This window comes from Lathamus discolor, chromosome 15 (assembly GCF_037157495.1).
Source record: "Lathamus discolor isolate bLatDis1 chromosome 15, bLatDis1.hap1, whole genome shotgun sequence".
Taxonomy (NCBI): Eukaryota; Metazoa; Chordata; class Aves; order Psittaciformes; family Psittacidae; genus Lathamus; species Lathamus discolor.
Genome location: NC_088898.1, coordinates 11,505,667 through 11,522,802, shown reverse-complemented (window position 1 = coordinate 11,522,802; position 17,136 = coordinate 11,505,667). Strand labels below are relative to the sequence as shown.

Sequence of the window (17,136 nt, the reverse complement as noted above, 5' to 3'; positions counted from 1 at the left end):
CCCTGGCAGGAAGCCCTGAAGAACCCCCAGTGCTGGTTCAACACATGCTGCATGGGGGCAGCACGAGGAACAGAAAGAGCCACTTGCTTCAAAGAGAATTGAGTGAGCTCGGGCTGTGAGGAGCTGAAGTGTGACCCTGCAGCACGGCTGGGCTGGGAGCTATGTCCTCCTTCAGCCTCCTCTCCTTGGTGATATCTCCTTGTTTATTATTTTGCTCACTGTTTTATCCCACTGTGTAAGCAAGCTCAAAATGGCCTTCTCAGAGCCAGGGGCCCAACGTTCCTTGGCGTGCTACTCCATGTGGAAAAGCATTACATTATTCACTTGTGACCATATTAAAAACAATCTCAATATATGCCTGGGCTCCTCAGGGCTGTCACAAACTCCTTGTAATGATTAAAAGTGGAAAGATGTTCAGAGTTGCTAACCATGGTAGAGAATGTTTGGAGTTAATCATGGTAAGTGAGACTTTTTCAGAGTTTTTCTGTGGCTTGGGGTGTTCTCACCTCCCACCAAACCCATTGCTGAGCCCCAGGGTGGGGGTGATGCCGGGGGGGGGGGGGGCGCATCATGGGACTGATAGTGTCTGATCTCCCATGGTGGAGAAGATGGGACCGACCCCGGGGACAGAAGGGTTGAACGATGATGTGATGGCTATGCCCGAGGGGCCGGGGCTGAGTCCCGAGTCAAGGACCATGCCCAGGGGGGTGGATGGGGCTGATGCCGAGGGGCGATGCCCGGGGCGGGGTTGCGGGACGGAGACGACCCCGGTTCGGGGCAGCCGCGGGACCCGCAGCCCGGTGACCCGCCCGGGGGGGCCGCGGCGGCTGTGACTCAGCCGGGAGAGGCGGGCGAGGAGGAGGAGGAGCAGCAGCCGCAGGAGCCGCCGCAGCCACCGCGGAGCCGCTCACCTGCCCCGCCATGGCCCGCCGGGTAGCCGCCGTCCTGCTGCTGCTCGCCCTCGGCTGCCTCCTGGGCATCCTCCTGCTCTGCCTCGGGTCCGGGGACACGCGGGGCCCGCCCGGCTTCAAGGTGAGCAGGGCCGGTACGGCTGGGGGACCGGGCATGGGGGAGCGCCGCTCCCGGGGACTGGGACAGCCGCAGTGGGCACCCGGTGTGCGGATACGCCGTACGGGAGCGGCGCCGGCAGCCAGGGGCTCCCCGGAGCTGACCGGGGGGGATCCCAAGCTGCGGGCGGGGGTCTCGGGGGCACCCGACCGCACGTCCCCAGCACTTCAGACCTGCTCCTGCAGAGAGGACTCTGGGGGTGGCTTGTCGGGATGGGCCGCAGCCCCGAGCAGCCTTGTGGGCATCTGCAGGAAGGGCACCCCACACACCCAGCATCGCCCCTGGGCTCCGGCTGCATCGCCTGAGCCAGCGCTGCCAGATGAGACATGTGCTTCCCTGTGAAAACGAGCTGCTCCGTCTTCTTTCTCATTCTAAATTCAGATGCTGAAAGAAGCTCCCAAGCAATCTCTTGCTGGCCAAATCCCCCAGCTGACTCCTTTGCAGCCCAAGTCTTTTGTTTTAAAATGGTGGTAATTTGTTTCAGTGACAGACCAAGCTATTCCGTGGGGAAAAGGCTCTTGTCCTTAAAAATGATTCATCAAAAACCCCCTTTTTCTCATCCCAAGCAATTTGCTTGGAAACTTTCAGAGCCAGCACAAATGCCAGATGTGCTGCCTTTGCTCCGGTTTTGTCAGATGTAATGAGAATTAGGTTAGGAAAACGAGCTGGCTTAGCCAAGACACTTGCTGCTGTTGGTATAACTAGCAATGATGAACTCTTCCCCTGTGCCACCTTTCATGGCCATGCATTGCCATGTGCTGGGGCCTCTTGGGCTGGTTTCAAAATGGATTTTGTCTCTTTGGATGTGGGGGAATTAGAGAGATCCTAAGAGCCATATGTGCGGCACTTGGTTCAGCCTGGGAAGTGTTTCTTCCTCCTGGTTCCAAGCTGGAGCTTTAGCCAAATGCATTTCTAAATGCATTTCTCCTCCTGGTTCCAATCTGGAATGCATTTAGCCAGATGCATTCCCAGATACTTAATTTTTGTGCTTTTTTGTGTTTTTTCGCTCTCTGGATGGACGCATCCCCCAGTCCACAGGCAGCCCCGCACTGTGGGGCTGAGCAACCCCAAGCACTCAGATGGGTCCTGGCCCAACTCAGGGACCTGGGGGCTTGCACTGTTCCTGGATGTGTCAAGCACATACAAAGTCTGGCTCAGGTCGGCGCCAGTGTCCTGCAGTGCCTGTTCCCATGGGCCTGACACCCGGCAGGCACCAAGAGGTTTGCTTTTGCACAAAGCTCAGGGCTGCTTTGGGAATGCAAAACTTTGTCTTAGCCTAACTCAGCCCAAAATAGGTTGACATGATTTAGAGAAGGTCGGTCCAGCTGTGGGGCACATCATCCCTGCCCGCCTGGGCAAGACATGGTCCTTGCTGTCTTGGTGAGTGTTAACAGCAGCTGCTGGATGACAGCACTGTTCACTGCTCAGCTATGGCTCCAATCTTCCCTTTCCAGTTCCTTTTGCTTGGAATACAGCCCTATAATACCCTGAATTAGTTATCCTGCTGCCAGAGGGATTGATCACAGGAGCACAGTGTTCCCCTTCCCTTGTGGGTCTGCAGTGGGGCTTAGGGCACTGCTGTCTGATGGCTGAGAGTCTTCTATTGGCATCCCTTGTTTTTCCTTCTTTTGGCATATCTTTTCAGTGACCATTACAAAATACACTGGGCTCTTCCCTTGCCAGCTGTCCCGGGGGGAGCTGCAGCTCTGTGGCAGGAAAGAAACCACCGCAGACCTGGGGCCCTGTGGGTCTCACCACCATCAAGGGCGTCGGGATGTTGTGGGCAGGGCTGGGCCCTCTGCACTGAGAGCCATTGGGGGTGGGGGCTGGAAGCTCAGGCACAGCACAGGACACGGACATGCAGCCAAGCTGCAGCAAGTTGGGCAGCTCCCAGCATCCAGCTCCACCTCCTGCCTGGGGTGTGGGATGCTTCTGGCCAGAGCCATGGGCTTATCAGGAATCTGGAGCCCTACCTGGGACCTTGCTGCCCTGTAGCCTTTGGGGACACCACCTCCCCCAGCATCCCCTCTACAGGGGCTTTGGGAATGAGCAGCCAAGTCTGGGGCTGGGCTGAGCAATGCTGTGGTGGGGCAGAGCCTGCAGGGCTTGGGCTGCCTCAGAGACACTGTCCTGATGTGGGGCCATGCCAGGTCCACCCGTGTCCCCCAGCCCTGAAGCATCACCAGGGCCTGGTCAGGGGTCCTGTTGTTAGGAAAATCTCACATCCCTGGGCCAGCAGGAGGTGCTGGGGTTGGGGACTGTCCTGCAGGCTGGGGCCAGGGCCATGAACACGTTTGAGGATCTGGCAAGCCCCAGAATGCTGGCAGCTGAGCGTGTGGGGTGGATGAGAGGGATGGCGAGAGCCAGGCACTGGTGCCAGGGCATGTCAGGGCATCCTTGTGTCCCTCCAGCCCTCATCTCTAGCCCACTCCTTGGCAGGTGCAGGACACCTCTGTTGAAGAGCTGAGGGCAGTGCTTACACTGCAGATCACTCATGAGATGGACTTTCAGCCCGGTTTCTCCATCCTGGGACCTGTCTGTGCCCCCCATGTGGCTGAGGGTCCACAGCTTGGCCATGGCTTGTGCGACACAGCCGCTTGCTCTGCAGCACCTGAAGCCATGGCTCCAGTGCCTGGGCACAATGGCTGAGGCAGGGACAGGGGCTGGGAAGGGGGCTGGGGCAGGGGCAGGGACAGGGGCTGCTGTGGGTGACTCTCCCCTGAGTCCCATGTGGGTGCTGGAGGCATGCGTACACTCTTGGGTCTAAAGTAGGAGATGGGACTTCTTGTTCATCCCTAGGAAACCTCCAGGTCTGCCTCAGCCTCTATGCCCCACATGTGCGCACTTGCCTTCCTGCCCTGCCTACCACCACCAGCAGTGCTGGGGAGGGTGATGGCCTGGGGTGTAGAGCCCTGTGCCCTGGGAGGGGGTGCAGGTGGGTGCCATGAGGCCACAGTGGCTCCTCTCATGCTGTGGTAACCATGGAGTACACCATGGAGCACCCTGTGGAGCACGCCATGGAGCTGGGGCCAGGCTAATGGCGGTCAGGGGTCTTGAGGACCATCCCATGCCGAGGCCTGGAGGTGCTGCTCCACACTCAGCAGTGATGGGGTCTGCCTGTGCAGAGTGTCTGAGAGCAGAGACCCCCACCCAGACCCACAGGCGCTGCTGCAAAGGGCGCTGGGATGTGCCTGCATGGCTCGGCTGGTGCTGATGCCAGCCCCAGCACTGTCCCTGTCACCCCAGTACAACCAGGAAGGGCAGGTACAGCCCTGTGTGCTCGGCTGCAGGGGCTGAGCAGGCAGCACGGCTGCCCCAGGCACACCCACCCACACGCATGTCTGCACAGCACACACCACCTGTGTGCACACAGACACAGGTGCACTCGTGCATGCAGACATGCCAGCATGCCTGCATGCATGTACAGCTCACCCATGCACCCTGCACACACACCTCCACACTGAAATCTGCACACGTGCATAACATATGGTCACAGAATCCCAGCCTGGTTTGGGTTGGAAGGGACCTTAAAGCTCCTCCAGCTCCAACCCCTGCCACGGGCAGGGACCCCTTCCACTGGAGCAGCTTGCTCCAAGCCCCTGTGTCCAACCTGGCCTTGAACACTGCCAGGGATGGGGCAGCCACAGCTTCTCTGGGCACCCTGTGCCAGCGCCTCAGCACCCTCATAGTGCTGAGCCATGCACACACACACCTCCACACAGGCATCTATAGGCATGCACACCCCACGCACACATACATATATCCATGCACATCCATGCACATCCACAGCACTGATCCTCCTGGGCTGTCCCTATTCCTGGTGTGTGGCACTGTGTCCCAGGCACTGCAGGTCATCTTCACTACCTCCTGCTCCAGCATTTCTTAACCCCTGCAACCCTGTATGCATCCCCATCTCCAGTTCTGAGTTTTGTTCCCCTCCAAGGGCTGCAGGTCCTCTCCTCCCCTATCATATTGAGATTAGACACAGCTCCCTGGATCCTGGCCATGCTCAGCCTCAGGTCTGGGGGTGACCTGTCAATGCTTTCCCTTTGCAGACAGCGTTGTCCTGCTGATGCTCATGTCACTCCAAGTGATGTCTGGCATGGTGCTGTGCCCATGAGGACACCGAAGGCATCTGCATGGTGTCTGCAGGGTTTGTGGGCACATGTGTGGCAGAGGTGGATGCGGGGGTCTGCTGGGGTTGGACCCTTCCTGGGGATGCCAGCACCCGCTTGTGAGCACTGGGACACTAAAGGGGACATGTCAAGAGGATCATGGGGTGGGAGCTAGTGGGGACATGTGAGCGGGAGTCCCTGGGAGAGGCAGCTTCACTGGAGCAGCCTCAGTGTCCCCTAGTGCTTGTGCTTGGTGGGTGACGCCCATCCGGGGGTGCAGGGGGGCATGGGCTGGGTGAGGCAGAGGATGCTGTCGTGAGGAGGGACTGGGGGCACACTCAGGGGGTGCCTGACCCATGGTCCATGTCCCGCTGGACAGAGGAAGGGGCTGAGACGCCCAGAGGCTGCTCAGAGCAACTGAGCCCAGCAAAATGCCCAGAAATGGCCCAATCTGGGGGTCCTGCTTCCCAGTGCTGTGCTTCAGAGAAGCAGCGGGGGCAGGGGGTGGTGGTGCTGCTGCTGCTGCAGAACCCACTTCCTCCTCTCTGCAGGGTTCAGTCACCAGTAGCTGCTCCCCACACACCAGTGTGTGGATTCTCTGCTGGCTAGTGCCTTTTGTCCCAGGACATGTGGGAAGCTTCTGATGGTTAATAGGGGCTGGAGGACGCTGCAGGGGTTTCACTCATTGGAAATGGTTCCCCCGGGGAAGCTGGGGGTGCTGCTGGTGTGGGGCCATGGCTGCACGTGGGAATGGGAGTTGCCTGTAAGCAGGGACCACAGGCCTGTGCCCTGACAATTTATTTCTGCTGGCTAAACCCCAAACCTGCAGCCACCCTGGCTCTGTGGGAACAGGGATGGGGCAGGAATGGGACGAGAAGCACCCACCGAGCAGGGCTGACGTGGATCCCAGAGTCTGGGCGAGACCTTTGTACAAGCCAGGTCTAAGCCTGAAGTGGTTTCACCACAGAGCTGCTCAGCTGAATCCCACCTCACCCCTTCCTCCCAGTGCAGCAACCCTGAGCACAGGGGGTGCAGACGGCACAGGGCAGCCCCTCCCTGGGAGCAGGAACCATGGCTTGGCAGGAGGGAGCCGGTTATTTATAGCCAGAGAATGGCCGAGCCATACAAGGGCAGGAGGGACGAGGTGCCGGGCTGACCATCTTTGGAGAGCTGCATCCCGAGGGGACACTCCCAGGTGTCCCCCCGGCGCAGGGGCCTGCCCGCACAGCTCAGCATGACTGCCCACTGGCCTGTGGGTGGCCATGGGTGCCAATAGATGATTCTGGCAGCCTGTGGATGCCTGTGGATGCCCATGGATGCTCCTGGATCCCTGTGGACTGTCTACGGATGCCTGTGTTAGCCACGGGTGTCTGTGGGTGCCCATGAATGTCTGTGGGCACTTGTGGGTGCCCGTGGATGTCTGTGGATGCCCATGGATGCCTGTGGCTGCCGGGAGCGATGCTGTGGGGTGTTGGGAGCAGACAGCAGATGGTCAAGAAGGTGAGGGGGTTCCCATGCCCCAAAAGTCAAAGTCCCAGTCCTGTGCCAAGCAGCATCCCAAGATGTCCAGTACCCCGGCTGGGAAGAGCGCCTGTTCCCAGACCCATCCTGGTAGGGCCCATGCCTGGTGAGGGCAAGGCCATGCCCACACTGGGCTGACCAGTGCTTGCATTTGCCAAACAGTGCTCCTGAAGATGCCGGCCAGGGCACAGGCTGCAGTGGGTCATCGAGCCCCGGTGCCTTCCCTTGGGATGATCTGGAGCACCAGGGCGGTGCTGCCTCCAGGCCTGACCCACTGCTTCCCCCCTGCAGTACGGCATCGTGCTGGACGCCGGGTCCTCCCACACGGCCATGTTCGTCTACAAGTGGCCTGCAGACAAGGAGAACGACACTGGGGTGGTCAGCGAGCACAGCATGTGCGACGTGGAGGGTAAGGGCTGTCCTGGTCCCAAGGGCGAGTGGCTGGTGGCAGGGTGTGTCCCATCCCCAGCAGGCAGGGCCCCACGATGGTGTCGATGCTCTGCCATGCCCGGCTGCCTCCCCGTGCATCCACCACAATGCGTGGGAGGTGTCTGAGTCCAGCTCTGTTCCCCAGACCTCTGCCATCTCCCCCAAGGCTTGCAGGGCACGCCTGGGGTTTGTCTTTTCCTGGCATACACTGAACTGCCAGGAAACATTTCAGCTCCCTGCCTAGCCCAGTGAGGAGCGAGGATGCTTTTCCACTCCATTTAAGCAACCTTTCCCAAGCTGTCTGCCAGGGGGATGCAGCATGGGCAGGGAGATGTACTACTGGACTCTGGATGGCTCCATACCCACAGAAACCCGGAGCACCTGCCTCTGGAGCAGGCTGTGCCTGGGAGGGCCTCCCAGCCTGGGAGAGGCAAAGCTGCCCATGGAGCATTTTCCCACCGCCTGCAGGGAGCAATGCTGTTTATTCTCCACAGGTCCCGGCATCTCCAGCTACAGCTCCAATCCTCCGGCTGCCGGGACAAGCTTGGTACAATGCCTGAACCAGGCTCTGAGAGATGTGCCCAAGGAGAAGCATGTGGGCACCCCGCTCTACCTGGGTGCCACAGCCGGCATGCGCCTGCTCCAGTGAGTGTCCTGTGCACATCAGCCTTAAACGCTGCACGGGGGCTCTGCCATGACACCCTGCACCCTCTCACCCAGGGGTGAGAGATGGTGAAGAACAGTTCTGAGGGAACCCCTTTGCTAGACAAAGCTCCTCACCCTCCCAGCTGCCCGGCTGTGTGTCCCTCACAGAGGTCTTCCTGCCTCTCAGAGAAGGAGATGCTCTGCAGTGCTCGGCCAGCACACCCTTGACTGAAAAGGGGCTGTAGTGGGACCAGCACTGGGATAACCCATCCAGTCTTCGCAGCTAGCTGGGAGGGAAGGCCCCCTGCACCCTTTGCAGCCTGATGGGATGCAGTGAGAATAATTAGCCCCCAAAAAAAGGAAACGAAGGAGTTGTGCCCCCCTTGCCCAGCCACAGGATCTGGCTCAGGAGGAGACCTCATCCCTGTCCCTGCCTCCTCCAGCAGAGAGAAGGGGAATTAGCTGGGGCTTTTGGTACCCATGTACCTGGGTGAGGACCCACCTCTCTCCTGCCCCAGTGCCATGGTGACAGCAGGGCTGTGTGGGCAGTGGGGCTGTGCTCACAGCACCCAGCCCAGCCTTCCACTCTGCCTGCTCCACAGCATCTCAAGCCAGCAGGCCTCGGACGCCGTCCTCAGTGCTGTGGCGACCACACTGAAGTCATACCCCTTTGATTTCCGAGGCTCAAAGATCCTGTCTGGGGAGGAAGAAGGGGTCTTCGGCTGGGTCACCGCAAACTACCTCCTGGAGAACTTCATCAAGGTGAGCAGGGAACCGTGGCACTCAACAGTGGTGGCTGCGCTGGCTGGGCGGCCCTATAGCTCATCACATCCTTATGCCCACTCTTGTCTTTCTTGCTCAGCGTGGATGGCTTGGGGAATGGATCCAGCCCCAGAAGAAGACCCTGGGGGCAATGGACTTTGGGGGCGCTTCCACACAGATCACCTTTGAAACCAGGGACACCATTGAAGACCCCAGAAATGAGGTGATGCTGAAGCTTTACGGCCAGGTGTACAAAGTGTACACCCACAGCTTCCTCTGCTATGGAAGGGACCAGGTCCTCAAGAGACTGCTCTCAAAGCTCCTCCAGGTACCAGCATGTGCTCAATAAGGATGCCGTCTGTCATCCACATTGCCCCCTCACTGGTGTTTATACAAGGGTGCCCCAAGCCCTGGGTCTAGGACAGCCCCACAGGGCTGGCTGCATCTCCTTCCCACCCATCTCTAGGTTTTTGCTCACAACCCTCTCCCATGGTCCCAAGCCTTCCTCCCACCTTCTCCATAAGGTGTTGCACCCCTTGGCCAGAGCCAAGAAGTCCCAAGTCATCTCGAGATGCTTGCGGCAACTGCCAGTTCTGCATCCTGCTGCCCAGTCCCCTCTGCGTCTGCCGGCAGGGAATGGAGGCAGCAGTGCTGGAGTTGTCAGGGCTACAGCTCATCTCACGTATCTCATGTCACTTCTCCGGCAGGCTGAGAGATACCAAGCCACTGTTTCACATCCCTGCTGGCCCACGGGCTACCACAAGAGCCTATCACTGAGCAGTGTCTATGACAGCCCCTGCACGGAGAAGGAGAGGCCAAGCCTTGCCCTTGACACTACCATCACTGTGGTTGGCACTGGGAATGGGAGCCTCTGTGCTCTGCACGTCAACAAGCTCTTCGACTTCACCTCCTGCTCCTTCTCCCGCTGCTCCTTTGATGGCATTTTCCAGCCAGAGGTTTCAGGAAACTTCATCGTAAGTCCTGGCATGGAATGGGATTGTGGCCCAGGTCTCCCCAGCCTCTCAGCATCATGCAGCAGCAAAGCCAAATCCCCAGCTCTGCAAGGGCAGTCGCTGATGCCTACCACACCATAGTGGCTGTTGGTGGCAAGAAGGTTTCCTCCCAGCCTGTCCCACAGTTGTCTCCTTTCCTCCATCAGGCCTTCTCTGCCTTCTTCTACACGGTGGACTTCATCCAGACAGTGATGGGGAGACCTGTGCACTTGCCCAGTGACCTGAAGGATGCTGCTGAGATGATCTGTGCCACCAACTGGAGCGAGGTGGGCTCCCTTGGCATGGTGGGGTGGAGAGGGCTACTTCACGTGGGGCATCACCCAGGAACTGAGAGCAGCCCTTGGAGGGAGCTGGGTGTCCTGGCACCAATGGAATAGGGGGATAGGTGATAGGACCAGGAGTGCCTCGGGTGGGTATGTGCAGTGCCTTGGCCAGACAGGTGCTTCAGGCCACAGAAACAAAGCCTGAACCCTCCTGGCTTGACCCTTTTTCTTTCCCCCTCCATGTGTTCCATCCAGCTGCTCCAGAAAGCCCCCAAGCTGGAGAAAAGGTTGCCAGATTACTGCGCCGTCACCATGTTTGTTTATTTGCTCACCACCAAAGGCTACAACTTCAACAACCATTCCTTCCCCAACATTGCCTTCCAGAAAAAGGTGGGTAATGCCAGAGCACTTCCCCATCCCATGGTATCTGCTTGGAGTCAGGCCAGAAAGTTCTGCAGGAGAGTCGCACACCAAGAAAGAGCTAAGCAGTGTGAGGGAAGATCTTGGGGAGCAGGGACAGGATGGGACTCTCGGGGTTTGGGTGGATCTTTTGGGAGGTGAAAAAAACTGAGCTAAGCTAACTGGTTGTGGAGTAAGGTCCTCCAGTCCCTCCTTGGCCCTCTAGACAAAAGCCACTGCAAACAACTCTTTGCCCAGGCATGCTGGGAAGTTATCTCAGGGCAGAATCCCACCTCTGACACCTTCCTGAGCCACAGGATGGGCAGTGAGATCAGGACCAGCCTGAGCAGACCAGATCCTGTTCCCACTGGATGAGCCCAGCTCAGCACAGGATGGTCATTGCTTCAGTCTTGGGCTGGCTGGACCTATGGGTGAGCAAGGGCTCAGGGTGCTGAATTCCCCCACACACACACATCTCCTCCATTGGGCTGACACTGAGGTGGTCCTTGGAAGGTCTCTTGAGGCTTGTGGAGATGGGTTGAGTGAGGGGGTGACCACACCATGCTCTTCCAACAGGCAGGAGATACCTCCATCGGCTGGGCCCTGGGCTACATGCTGAACCTCACCAACATGATCCCAGCGGAGAAGCCCTCTTCCCACAAAAGCATGCTGTACAACTACTGGGTCATCCTCATCCTGCTCTTTGTGGTCACCACCCTGACATCTCTGGTGACCGCCGTCTGCCTGCTCCGGCGCAGCAAGTCTGGCACAATCTAAAGGCCTTGTCAGGAAGCCTTGTCTGCAGGGCCCTGCACCGTCCTTCCTGCTGGAGTCTCCATGGCCTGACACTTGGGATGCAGCAAGTGCTCAGAGATGTCCTCCTCCCATGCCTGATGCTGCCTGTCCCAGAAGGAAAGCTGCCCTTCATGCCCTCCCCTTGCTTTCAAGCTGCAGAAAGGGAGGGACAGAAAAGGACTGCTGGCTTGGCAGGACAACGGCTTAAGGGCTTCCCAGTGCTACTCAGGGATGGACCCCAGAGCAGACTCGGGATTTGGACATTCAGACCTGGGGCATCTTTCTGCCACCAGACCTGGGCTGAACTGGGTCAGCAAGTCAAGACAATAGTAGGATTTATTTCCATGTGCATGGCGTGGGTGGGGAACCTTACTTACACTAATCCTTATAGCTGATCTCTCTAGCCTGTCCCTGGAGCACAAGCCCTGCCTCCTGGGAGCTCTGGGCATCACCCAGAGCCCATGCTGTCTTTCTGGATGACACACAGATCCCACTGACCTTTCTGAGGGTCAGACCTTGGCCTAGACTTTCCCTGGTCTCAGCACACAGGCTTTGGATAGCAGCTTAGCAACAACCAGACATGGGGAGCAGGCAGCTTCCCAGGTCCCACTCCAGTAACTTCATGGTGCCTTCTCCATTCCTGTGGTTCCTAACCCAGATTCGCCTCTGGCCACAGCCAGAGCCTCCTCCATCCCCAGGTAATGGCACAAAAAGTCCCCGTAGCTCCCTGGTTAAGGCCACACCAGTGCAGTGGTGATAGGTTCACTGTGGGAGTGGGGCTTTGCTCTGCTTTAGGATTTGATCCATGCATCACCCCTCCCCAGGCAGCTGGTAGGACGCACCTTCATTTCTCATTGAGCAAGAACAGGGACATGCAAACAGGCAGGTCTGGGTTTGTTTGGTTGGGGGGGGTTTATAATCAGAAATAAATCTTTGTAACCACTCCTATGGCTCTGTGGCTCATGATCAGCAACAGGCTGGTCAAGCCTGGCTGATCCAAAGGGGTAAGACCCACTTACAGGGTCTATATGGACACAGCCACAAGCCAGGCTCTGCCTGAAGGTCTCATTCCTTTGCAGCCTGCCCAGTGCTGAGACACCACCATGGCTTCATGTGCTTTACCAGCCTGAAGACAGACTGAGGTGGGCTTGAAACCTCACTCCAGACTTGGGACCAAGAGGAGGTGGAAGAGTTTTAATCAGCCTAGAAGGCCCAAAGACATGAGCAGACAGCTCTCAAGCTGACTGTCCTGTGCACTCACTGCTGTGCTCACTCCACACAAGGCAAACACATAGGGAACCTCTGCTCCCAGAGGCTGGTTCTGGTACCCAGGCAGAGCAGGAGAGCAGCCCGCAGCATTGGCAATTCTGTTCACGTAGCTGTTCACAGCTCAGGTATCCAGCTGCCAGCACAGGCCCAGTCCCGACTTGCCAACCCCATTTGGAGCGATCCCCCCCACCCTCTGTGTCCCTCCACACGCCCTGTGAGAGGAGCAGCTTCAACAGAGCTACGGTTTCCTGGCACGACCTCTGCTCCACCAACACCCTCCCCTGCTCCCGCTGCGCTGTGGCTCAGCACACCCGCCCCCTGCAGCCACTTTGCTTTCAGCTGTTCTGCTGGCGGCTCTCCATCTGCACAGAGCGAGCGTGATTCCAGTGCAGACCATGTTCTGAGCGCCGGGCCCCCCATCTCCCCGACACAGGGATGCCCTCCCGTGGCGAGGCTCAGGAACTGCACGCCAGCTCTTCCCGTCCCTCCGCCAGCCTCCGTCCACAAGAGCTCTCGGCTTTTATTGCATCCCGCACATGTGATGTTCAGAGGCCACCTGGGAGTCAGCAATCCCCGTGGTGCCTCTACCACGCTCTCACTGCACGATCAACTCATCTGAAGTGCAGGGAAGCGCCACAGACCCACCAGTCTCGCAGGCAGCACAGGCACAGCAGGCAGGGAGGGCAGAAAGGGCTGAAGCAGGACACAGGCATGGTGCTCTGGGCTCTACCAACTACTCCACAATGTCCCCATACTTGTTCTTCCTCACCGGGGGTGCCGCACTCCCTCTGTCCTCTGGACTAGGCAGATCTTCTGCAACAGAAAGAACAAGCTCCCAGCCTTCAGCTGCAGCATGCCACTGTGTACATGTACATGGGGATTTTGGCAATGACAGTCACCAGCTTAATTATGAGGCAGGAACAGCAAGGAAGAACCAGGCCTGACAAGCCCAGGGAAGGCAGCAGGGAGGGATGTGAACATACCTGCAGGCTGAGACACCCCACCAGCCATGGAGAGCTCTTGTGGGAACTTGCCTGTCTCCAGGTAAATCCAGAAGTCGGAGCATTTCTGTGTCTCAGCTCTGGTTACCACATAGCTGGCAAAGGACCCTGCAGCTAAAGAGACCAAGATGCTCCTGAGAAAGCTAACAGCAAGGGCATCTGCTAAGAGCAGTGGTGAGTACTGAGCTTGCTCAGCCTGGAGAAGAGAAGGCTCCTGAAGGGGAGACCTGAGAGCAGCTCCAGTGCTGAAAGGGGCTCCAGGAAAGCTGGAGAGGGGCTTGGGACAAGGGCCTGTAGGGACAGGCCAAGGGGAATGGCTTGAACCTGCCCGAGGGGAGACTGAGATGAGCTCTTAGGCAGAAGCTCTTCCCTGTGAGGGTGCTGAGGCGCTGGCACAGGGTGCCCAGAGAAGCTGTGGCTGCCCCATCCCTGGCAGTGCTCAAGGCCAGGTTGGACACAGGGGCTTGGAGCAAGCTGCTCCAGTGGAAGGGGTCCCTGCCCGTGGCAGGGGTTGGAGCTGGAGGAGCTTTAAGGTCCCTTCCAAACCAAACTATTCCATAATCCTATGAAAGCACCTACTGGCATGCAAGGTGCAGCTGCCTTTCGGGCCATCCCTAACCCCCCAGTGCTACATGGAGGAGGGATGAGTCAGGGCAAAGAATCCCTCACATATAGACTATAGACAAGCAGCTCCTCTGCCTGCAACACGGCACCGTCCCTGCTGCCACCCGCCCCTGGGGCAGTGCGGGGCAGGACACTTACCGCCGGCCAGCAGCAAGCTCCACTGGAGGCTGTACGGCACCTTCCTGTTCACCAGCTTCTGCACCGCGAAGGCGGCCCCGCTGCCTGCCGAAACCCAGGGTTCGGGCGCTCTTACCGGCCACAGCCCCGCACGGGCCGCTGCCACCCCCCCGCCCCCTGCAGCTCCTGGCTCCGGGGCCGTTACCTGCCAGGAAGGTGCCGATGCCCTTCAGGAAGGCGTGGGACTGGCAGGCCGCGTACTGCTGCAGCGCCTGCGGGGACTCGCTCAGCGCGGGGCGCGGACACCCGTTCCCCCCTTGCCCCGGCTCCCTCACCCCCGAGCCCACCCCGCTTCCCCCAGCCCCGCAGCGCACCGGGTGCTTGGCGGCCACCTCATCCTCCACCCGCCGCAGCCCGAGCGTCACCATGGCCAGGCCGGCGGCGGCGCGGCAGGCAGCGCCCGCACGGCCTCGCCCGCCTCTTCCGGCGCGACCGCCATGGCGGAGCCGGCAGGGCCTTTCTACCGGCTGCAGGCCGGGTCGTGCCGGTACCTGTGCTACTGCCGGCCCGGTGGCAGCGTCTAGTGAGTGCGGGGCCGGGAGTGGGGCCGGGGCCGGGGCCGCGGCCGCGAGGAGGCTGGGGAGCCCCGGCGCAACCTGAGCCGCTCTCTCCGCAGCGTGACCGATGCGCTGGAGGTGTGGGCTGGGGCGCTCGGCGCCCGCCCGTCGCTGGGCTGCGTACGTACCGGGGCTGGGGTCGGGTACCGGGGCTGGGGTCGGGTACCGGGGCTGGGGCTGGGTGCCGGGGCTGGGGTCGGGTACCGGGGCTGGGGTCGGGTGCCGGGGCTGGGGTCGGGTGCCGGGGCTGGGGTCGGGTGCCGGGGCTGGGGTCGGGTGCCGGGGCTACGGCTGGGTGCCGGGGCTGGGGTCGGGTGCCGGGGCTGGGGTCGGGTTCCGGGGCTACGGCTGGGTGCCGGGGCTGGGGCTGGGTTCCGGGGCTGGGGCTGGGTGCCGGGGCTGGGGTCGGGTGCCGGGGCTGGGGTCGGGTACCGGGGCCGTGCCAGGGCCAAGCGGTTTCGGGACCTGCGCTCCTCCCGTGCAGCGGTGCCAGCCGGAGGAGCACGGCGCGAAGCTCAGGTGCGTGCGGCAGCGCGGGGGGACCGGCCCCGGCTCCGGCTCCGGGCCCCGCTGACTCCGGGTCGCCCGCGCAGGGAGGCCCTGGGGCGCGGCGCGGCCTCGTTGAGCCCGGGGGAGGGTCCGGGCGCGCTGCGGCTGCACGGGGCCGCTCCGTGCTCGGGCCTGGAGTTGTGCCCGCTGCCCGCCGGGGAGGCGAGGAGCCAGCTGCGGGCGCTGCTGTTCGGCATGGCGGGGCGCATCGAGAGCCTGGAGAGACGGCTCAGCGGTACGTGCGGGCCGATTTGAACCGGGGTAAAGCGCGAGGGCCGTGGGCAGCTCCCTGCAGCCTTCATGGCATCCTGCCCCCTCCCAGAGGTGCCCCGAGGGATCCAGATCAGCTCCGGGCCTCTCTGGCCTCACCAAAGGTGGTTTCTTCTCCCTGGTCCCACACGGGCTGACCAGGAGGCAGTGGAGGTGCTGCTGCTGCCTTCTTCCTCGTTGGCTGCCTAGTTCCCAAAGCTGCCCGGGATTTGCATTTCATCACCTCGGATGGAAAGGCTTCTGTGTGGGACCAGTGTTGTGTCCCTGTGCAGAAACACAGCCTTGTTCCTGTGGCCCCATAATCAGGGAGGGGAGATTCACCTTACAGAGGTCTCTGTTTTAGGGGTCTAGGAAGATCTTGGGGCTTTGGCAGCCTGGGTGAGAGTTCTGGGAGGAGAATACGGCTCGATTTGGCTGTAGAGGAGAGGGAACTTGCAGGGAAGGCCTGGGGTGCTGCTTGCTGCATTAGAGCGTGTGTGTGTCTTGTCTCAACAGTGGTGGAGACACTGGTGTCTTCCTGCAGCCCTGAGAAGAATACAGCCCAGAACCAGCAGCAGTTCCTACCAGGTAAGCAATTGTCAGGAGGCACCTCTCCTGGTCCTGCTGTTTGTTTGTCTTCTCTTCCCTAGGAGGCTGTTATTTCTGTGTCCATGTGCTCTCCAGGACACTTTGAGCCCCCTTGACTGTGGCTTGTTCTGGCACAGAAGAGGCCAGGGCTCAGCATGGTGTCTCGTGTGTCTGGGATGTGCTGTGCTCAGGTCAGGTGCCAGGCATCACGAGGCAGGTTGCCTGGTAGCCTCCAGGAGGAGGTCAGGCTTCACTGCTCCTCCAGGCTGGAGGCTGTGGCAGGTCCATGTCTCCCTGCTCCTTTGGGGAGGAGGCCAGGCTTGGCCCTTCGTTGCTCACCGTGGATGCTGGGCGTGCCAGGCTGGGCTGCTGGGCACTCACCCTGGGCATAGAGGGGTTTGCAGGGCTGCCAGAGCAACTGGCTGACCCTTGTAATCCCTGTCCTGCCTGTCCCTCACCGAGGCAGACCCCAGGCCTGGGAAGAACAGGAGTGCTGGCTCTTCTTTGCCAGCCAGGAGGAAGATCCCAGGGGAATCTCTCATTAATCCTGGCTTTCAAAGGTGAGTGCTGGGGCCAAGTGCTGCGGACGGGCTGTGTAGAGGTCCCGTGGACCCTGCTCTGTAACTGCATGGGAGCAGGATGTGTGATGCTCCTTCCATCTCCTCCTAGCAAGAAGGCACCGTCTGGAGTAGACTTTGAGGACTCCTGACCTGTGCTGCCCTACCAGAGCCTGGCCAGCTGCGGTTCTGGCAGGTGGAAGTTTCACTTGCACCTGGGGAGACGGAAGGACCAGCAGGACCCAGAAGGCTGGCTTTTTTCCCTGCAGGTCTTCCCTGCTGGCAGGGGCCACCTCCCCACCTTGCTTGCCATGAATTTGTGGGGTTTTTAAAGAATTTTTATATTGCCATGTAACTAAAAGATTGCCTGTGCTTAACTTATTGCCAGTAAAGACAAGTTTAGCCAGCTGGTCTCTGGGGACCAGGACAACATGGGTGGTTCATTTTGCCTTTCCTTTGCTTGGGAATCCTGTAACCAATTTCAGCTGACCTTGGAGGGCCAGGGGCTCAGAGTTCACCTTCCTGACAGCTTTGTGCCAGTGGGCTGGTGGGTAA

General features: G+C 59.9%; 3 protein-coding genes across 7 annotated transcripts; 2 read left to right on the top strand and 1 right to left on the bottom strand.

Annotated features, from left to right (window-relative positions):
* The first annotated feature begins 885 nt into the window (after positions 1–885).
* On the top strand, positions 886–11,954 carry ENTPD2 (ectonucleoside triphosphate diphosphohydrolase 2). 2 transcript variants are annotated; one of them, XM_065695422.1, is made up of 9 exons: positions 886–1,032; positions 6,996–7,113; positions 7,628–7,778; positions 8,381–8,540; positions 8,641–8,868; positions 9,248–9,514; positions 9,700–9,819; positions 10,072–10,206; positions 10,792–11,954. In XM_065695422.1, exons 1-9 carry the CDS (start codon positions 922–924, stop codon positions 10,990–10,992), a joined length of 1,491 nt encoding a protein of 496 aa, XP_065551494.1. In that variant the 5' UTR covers positions 886–921; the 3' UTR covers positions 10,993–11,954. The 2 variants fall into 2 exon arrangements, with proteins under 2 accessions (XP_065551494.1, XP_065551496.1); XM_065695424.1 differs by lacking the exon at positions 7,628–7,778 and having other exon boundaries at positions 8,461–8,540.
* On the bottom strand, positions 10,113–14,889 carry TMEM141 (transmembrane protein 141). Of its 2 annotated transcripts, none has more exons than XM_065695428.1 (5): positions 14,396–14,889; positions 14,227–14,293; positions 14,043–14,126; positions 13,263–13,394; positions 10,113–13,092 (listed from the first exon to the last, which is right to left on the bottom strand). In XM_065695428.1, the coding sequence occupies exons 1-5, from the start codon at positions 14,447–14,449 to the stop codon at positions 13,013–13,015; spliced, it is 417 nt and encodes a 138-aa protein (XP_065551500.1). In that variant the 5' UTR covers positions 14,450–14,889; the 3' UTR covers positions 10,113–13,012. The 2 variants fall into 2 exon arrangements, with proteins under 2 accessions (XP_065551500.1, XP_065551499.1); XM_065695427.1 differs by having other exon boundaries at positions 13,263–13,388; positions 14,396–14,545.
* Positions 14,481–17,013, top strand: PAXX (PAXX non-homologous end joining factor). Of its 3 annotated transcripts, none has more exons than XR_010616121.1 (7): positions 14,481–14,604; positions 14,698–14,758; positions 15,123–15,157; positions 15,232–15,422; positions 15,953–16,024; positions 16,121–16,215; positions 16,491–16,576. XR_010616121.1 is itself a non-coding variant. In XM_065695426.1 (7 exons), exons 1-6 carry the CDS (start codon positions 14,519–14,521, stop codon positions 16,567–16,569), a joined length of 528 nt encoding a protein of 175 aa, XP_065551498.1. In that variant the 5' UTR covers positions 14,485–14,518; the 3' UTR covers positions 16,570–16,584; positions 16,694–17,013. The 3 variants fall into 3 exon arrangements, 2 of the variants coding, with proteins under 2 accessions (XP_065551498.1, XP_065551497.1); XM_065695426.1 differs by lacking the exon at positions 16,121–16,215 and adding an exon at positions 16,694–17,013 and having other exon boundaries at positions 14,485–14,604; positions 16,487–16,584; XM_065695425.1 differs by lacking the exon at positions 16,121–16,215 and adding an exon at positions 16,694–17,013 and having other exon boundaries at positions 14,486–14,604; positions 16,491–16,584.
* The last annotated feature ends 123 nt before the right edge of the window (positions 17,014–17,136 follow it).